The sequence below is a fragment of the Pteropus vampyrus genome, unplaced genomic scaffold, assembly GCF_000151845.1.
Source record: "Pteropus vampyrus isolate Shadow unplaced genomic scaffold, Pvam_2.0 Scaffold173, whole genome shotgun sequence".
Lineage (NCBI taxonomy): Eukaryota > Metazoa > Chordata > Mammalia > Chiroptera > Pteropodidae > Pteropus > Pteropus vampyrus.
The window spans coordinates 1,449,352-1,455,643 of record NW_011888954.1 but is presented as its reverse complement, the minus strand read 5'-3'; the positions used below and the strand labels follow the sequence as shown (position 1 = coordinate 1,455,643).

At 43.7% G+C, this 6,292-nt stretch overlaps 1 protein-coding gene across 1 annotated transcript in view; it reads left to right on the top strand.

Moving 5' to 3' along the window:
• ALK (ALK receptor tyrosine kinase) overlaps positions 1 to 6,292 on the top strand; it is a 653,478-nt gene that overhangs the window by 556,280 nt on the left and 90,906 nt on the right. The window contains exon 10 of the mRNA XM_011370765.2: positions 4,447 to 4,616. Within this exon, the coding sequence (XP_011369067.1) occupies positions 4,447 to 4,616 (170 nt within the window). The remainder of the gene's footprint in view (positions 1 to 4,446; positions 4,617 to 6,292) is intronic.

Below are 6,292 nucleotides of genomic sequence, written 5' to 3'. Positions count from 1 at the left end.
GCCATGTCCTCCCCATCCCTGCAGGAAAATTACTCTTTCTACACCTTGGTGATGGTCGGCCCATTTAAAGTCATTTTTTAGTTATTAAGAATTGCCTCTTACTCAAAGTCCAAGATAAAAATGGATCCCTCACTGAGAAGGCCAGGCTACTTCCTGCCCTAAGTGGCCCCATCTCCCCAGTGGTCTCAACTGAGGCTGCACTTTAGAACCACCTGGAGAGATTCAAAAAACTGCTAATGCCCAGGACCTACCCAAGGGCAATTAAATCAGAATCTCTTGGGAGGAGCCCAGACATGGGTAGTCTTGAAAGCTCCCTAAGTGATTCTAATTTGCAGCCCAGGCTGAAAACCACTGGTTTAACCATTTCATCGCAATGTGTGAACTCTGCTTCCACATTCTTTATTTTGCTCAATCTTTATAAACACTTTTTAGGGGGGGGCAAGGGAGGTGTGGTTAGTATCATAAGTTTGTCTGTAAGAAAATAAAGGCTCAGAGAGGGTAAGTGGTTGGCTTAAAGTCACACAGTTGATTCACTTTGGCCTTAGAGCCCAAACTCCCAAGTTATGCCATTGCCGACAAGGAAACAAGGGTAGTTTGACAAGCCACCAGAGAATGAATGTTGATACAAAAGGCAGTTGCTTCTGGTACATTCTAGAAAGGAAGTGGACGAGTCATAGGAGCATACGGGCAGGGCCCCAGAGGCTGCTGTCTAATTCCATGCATCTCTGCAAATTTTGATGCAGTGTGTCTGAGGTCAGGTCAGATATTCTGCATCTCAAATCAGTTCCTAGGTGACACCAGTGATACCAGCCTGAAGATCATACTCTGAGTAGCAAAGTACTGACTGACACTTAGAGGCAGAATCTGGAATCACTAGGGATAACTACTGGGGAGAAGTAAGCCAAGGGAAAGACTGCTTGTAATCTTGAGGAAGAGTAACATCTACCTGGATACATCACCTTATCCACACTCAGTGGATTAAAAAAAAAAAAGACCAAAAGCCAAACTTTGATGGCCACTCATTGGTTGCCAGTTTGCAATCTTATTCCAAATATTTCGTATCTGTTCTAGAGCGAGACTTTGCTGAATCTCAGACAGTACATTCCTTCTGTTGAGTTTGGCTGTAGATGTATGTTTTCTGCTATAAACATAGATGATAGTATTAAAAGGTGAAAGGAAAGTCAATTTTTAATCTTCCTATTTATCCATCGCTCTGAACAGTCGGGTCAAGTGTCTGTCTTGACCCAAGTCCTCACTATATGACGTCAGGTGTCTTGACTCTCTCAGGTCTAATGTCTTCTCTGTCAAGTGGCTTTGATTACTTCTCCTTTTGCTACACTCAGCACAATTTCAATTACTCATTTAATTCAATTCAGGCTTCCTGGCTAGATGATAAGCTCCATGAGGGCAGGGAAGATATGGATAATATGCAGCACAGAATAGCTATGCAGTAAATATTTATTGAAAGAATGGATGATCATCTCTCTTAAGGACCGATACCAAGAGGGATCCTAGCAGACCTCCTCAAAAGCCAAGGATGCCTTTCTTAGCACCACCCTTGCCCAGGTGGACTGGCAGGAAGATAGAGAAAGCTCAGCAGTCAGCTGGTCAGTGGCCCCTGTGCTGATATGACAGGGCTACATCTCACCAGCATGCTCATGGCACTAGCAGATTCTGTTCCAAACTGAAAGTTTCCTAAGAGCAGCTGAGAACTGGGAAGTTTGGATTATAGCAGGTTGGCTACAAATCGGCAAGTTCCAAAAACTCTCTTCTAATACTTAACCACTAACCTTTTCTATCCAAAGCGTGGCTGAGGGATTAAGAATTCTGGAACTTGTTTTCATTCGCCTCTCTTGAAAGTTCTGCATCATTATGCTCTCAGACTTCCTTTGAAATATAGTGTGTGGTGCCTCAGTGCTTAAGCCAAAATTCCTTTTTAATATTTTGTTACATTATTTATTATCTCATTTAATTGTCACTATAACCTTATAAGGTAAATAAACCTTTCCCATCTTAGAGAATAGGGAATTGAGCTTCAAGTGACCAAAGAACCTGGTTTTGAATCCAGATCTCTCTGACTCTAGAGCTCTTAGACCATTCTAGAATGGAGGATACATGTAGCTCGGTCTAAGTACTTGATAAATAGTCATTAAATGAATAAAAAGTTGATTCAATTATAAAGGAATGCGAATGCCTCAGTAGGGAGTGATAAACCACTGAGGGGTCACAGATGGCAGTGATAAACAGGAAAATATGACAGATATATAAAAGAATTTAGAAGGGAGAAAGAATGGAGAGGACAAGGCACTTTAAGAGGTGGTGGAAAGGGTTCAAAGAGTAAGTTATGAAGACATGGTGAGTGCTACTTAGAGTAATGAGAATAAAGCCAGGTTGAAGAAATTAAAGAGAGACTGAGTAACAAGGAAATGGGAGCAGCAGTTACGTACCAGTTATCCAAGATGTTAACATCCAAACAGAGGTACAGAAATAGATTACAAACCAGAGGAGCTGGCAAGATCGTGTAAAGGATGGTTTGCGGGAAGGGCAAAACCTTATCTTGTTTGTAGACAGAGGAGCCAGAAGGTAGAGACACTCTGAATGTGCTGGAGAAAAGAGGAGAAAGAATCGACAGAACAAGGACTAGGGAGAGGAGAAACGAGCAGAAGTTAACATAAAAGAAAATGAAGGATACATCTTCCTCGGAGACAGGAAAGGAAGAGAGAGAAGGTGGATAAATAGACACACTGAAGAAAAAAAGAAGAGGCTGAAGCAGATTGCACCTGATAAAGCCAACTTTATCAGTAAAGTAGAAATCAAAATAATGGATCGGAAATTGAGAGCCAGGAGGTAACAGCATTAGTGTTTGAGGAAGAGTTTGAAACACCTGTTTTGCTATGTGTATTTAGAAGTCAATTGTGGAAATCAACAGTGGTTGAATAAGTACTGCCAACCATCCAGGGCACTGAGGTTCAACAGTCTGATTTCGCAGAAGTCCAAATCAGCAATATTCTGTGGCCAAGAAGCAAAAGTAGAGAAAGCATGTGGCAAGCATTATCCTTAGCTTGGCATAGCAGGACATGGGATGAGGGCTGAGAGGGTTTAGTTAGCAAGGGAAGGATTAAAATTACCAGTCACGGTATTTAGATTGCACAAGAAAGCCAAGTGGGGCCAGAAAAAAAAATTAACAATTTTGTTAAATTATTCTGGAAGGTCTCAATGGAGGCAAGTATTTGCTATACTTTTTTGGGGGAAATGGAAAAGGTATAAGTGAAGAGGTTATGGTTATAGGCCAAGCTTACCTGACTCAGGATCTCAGAAGTAGAACAGCACCTGGACATCCCAATGCCAGGTGTGGCCTTGTTAGTCAATGGGTTGTATGTAACATAGAGGGAACTCTTCGGCTTCAGTGCCTCGTGGTTCATAACCTCTGTGACCAAATTGTGAGGCAACCATGAGCTTGGGGACTGGGAGATAAAGGGGCAGTGATTTACGAAGGAGAATGTCTTGAAACAATGAGAATCAGAAAAAAGAAAAAAAGGGCACCATAGCGGATGAGAACTTCAGCTCGCATAGGACATATTTTACCTCTTTTCTACGGTAGCCATTTTTATGACAGGATATGTACAGGAATATTTGGGGCAATGATATGCCGTAGTCGTCCTAACTTTTAAATGTTGTTTATGGATTGTTTCTATCAAACATATGACCTCTGTTGTTGTAGGCACAAAGACCAGAGACCATGTGCCTCTGGGCATAACTTTAAAGTTTATTAGAAATGTTAGCTGCAATTCCCTTTCGTATGTCTCATGAACAGTGCCAGAGAAATCTTTAATAAATGCACACTGAAAACATAAGATTATGGCTTCCTTTTGGCAAAGTGGGCATTCTAATTCTAAAAGACAGCCATACTCAAAGATCTTGATATATAGATTTTCATCTCACCTTTGCCTGCCAGTGGCCACAGGTATCAAGTTGTAGGGTCTCTAGGTAGCTAATACTTGACATGGTATCCTCTAAATAAGATTATTAGAGTCTTTGAAGAAGGACTAAAAATCTTTGGTACCCACATCACTAAAAATAGTTGAGTCACAAAGTAAATGGGGCCACAGACGACAACATCTGGGTCCTTTTTAGGAAGGTCATTTAATACCCCCATTGATCTCACTATCACCTCAGAGGCAGAATCTTGTGAAATTTAGGATGATGTTATCAGCCTGAACTAAGTCTCAAAATTGCCCATCAGTTGCCCATGCCCAGACCCTTGAACCTTAATCAAAGCCCTGTGGGAGACAGGGAAGAAGACCAAGTGGCGGGCATCCAGCTCTCCTCACTAGGCAGACTTTGGCTGAGTCTCCAGAAAAATCCTTCGGGGTTGAGAATTCTCGAAAGGGGACCTAAAAGTTTCCTTTTAAAATCACGTCCCTCTGGTTCTTCTCTCCCTCGCAGCTTCGAATGTCCTGGCTCGTCCGTGGAGTCCTGCGGGGCAACATCTCCTTGGTGCTCGTGGAGAACAAGACCGGAAAGGAACAAAGCAGGATGGTCTGGCACGTAGCCACCAGTGAAGGCTTGAGCCTGTGGCAGTGGACGGTGCTGCCCCTCCTCGATGTGGCCGACAGGTGGGCCTCTACCCATCCCCATAGCTCCCTTTCCCTCTATCAGCCAGAATGCAGAAGGGGGCCATGTCTTCCCTCTCCCCAACCCCTCTTCCCAAGACACACATCCAGACGTGCACATACACGTTCACATACACAAATGTGTGCACACACATGTGCATACACACACCTGCTACAGGCTTACAGAGAGCACCAAGTTTCCCGAGGGGTGTTGGTGCTGATGAGCATTCGCCTCCCCCATCTCGGGCCTGGCCTGACTGGCTGTCTCCAATATCTGTAAGAAGAAGTAAAATCGAACAACTCATACCATTCCCAAATAATAATCAGGCTTTGTATGTGTATATCATTTTTTCTTACTTAACAGATTCTTCCCTAATTTCCCATTTTACTATTTATTCCTTATTAACAACAACAAACTTGTGACACAGGTAAGACAGGCCTTATCACATTCCCCACTCTTGCCCTTTTACAAGGGAAGAAACTGAGAACCTAAGAGGTGAGGTACCAGCAAGTTGGCGTTAGACTGAGAACTGGCACTCCTGTCGGTCGAAGCCCAGGGCTCTGTGGCGTCAGGCCCCTGAGGCTGGCAGATGAGGTGGATAACACATTCTTCAGTAAACAGAGGAGTGTGTCTACCAGAGTCCCTGCTTCCTATTTAGAGTCTATCACTAATGACCTTTGTGACCTTGAACTTCTCTGGGCCTGTTTTCTCATCTTTAAATTGAGGGTATTGGACTAGAAGATTATTAACTCCATGTGACTCTGAAGTGGAGCAGTAACCATTGAGTTCAGCTGCCACTTGTCTCCCCAGGATGGCACCAGTCTGCCACCTGCAGTCGGCCTGGAGCAAGCAGTGCTTGAGTAAAGATGACCCAGCACAGCAGCTCACGTGACATTCTACTGTGTGATATTGAACCCTCAATGGTGGGCGCTGATCTGCTCCAGACCAAAAAGGGACGGGGAATTGTATCTATAAAGGAGACCGATAAATGGAGCTAGAAAAGGAAGAGCTACCTTTAATAGACTAAATATCAAACCTACAATCCAGAGCAGCCTCTGTATTAGACTTTGAATTGTCATTTTGGTGGATCCACCTTCAAAAAATGAGGGCAAAGGGCTTAAGGCAAGGCGAGGGGTGATTTCAGCTGGTACACAACTGTGTAACTCTAAAAGTAGGTCTCAGATTCTTCACCCAAACTTCACAGAGTCTGCTGTTTCTATGAGCTCATAACTTGAGCTGTGCTGTCAGAGGAAGAAGCCAGTGTCCTCACTCCGAGCACCAGCTTCCCACTCCTTCGATGTCTGTGGGTTAAAGATCAAAGCCTTTGGACATCCCAAGGCTCCGTGTCTCCAAGACAAATGGGTTTAATTAAAGTGAAAGAAGGAGCAGTGTGGGCACTCCCCACCTTCAACTAGTCTTTTGTCCTCCGGGATTGTGGGGGCTGTGTGCAGGGGATGGAGATCAGGAGGGTGATGCCAGAGCCTTCCCTCCTGGGAGATGGTAAATTAATTCAGATGAATCAAAGGAATTTTTTTCTGCTCAATCCAGCAAGCTCTCTCTTTTTCATGGCCACTCCAGGGGATTTACCACAAGTAAGATGTCGACTCTATTCACTTCCATCCAATAGAATTTTGTTTGAAGGAGACTTTATTCTCAGCCTCTGTCCTCCCTGTTTAAG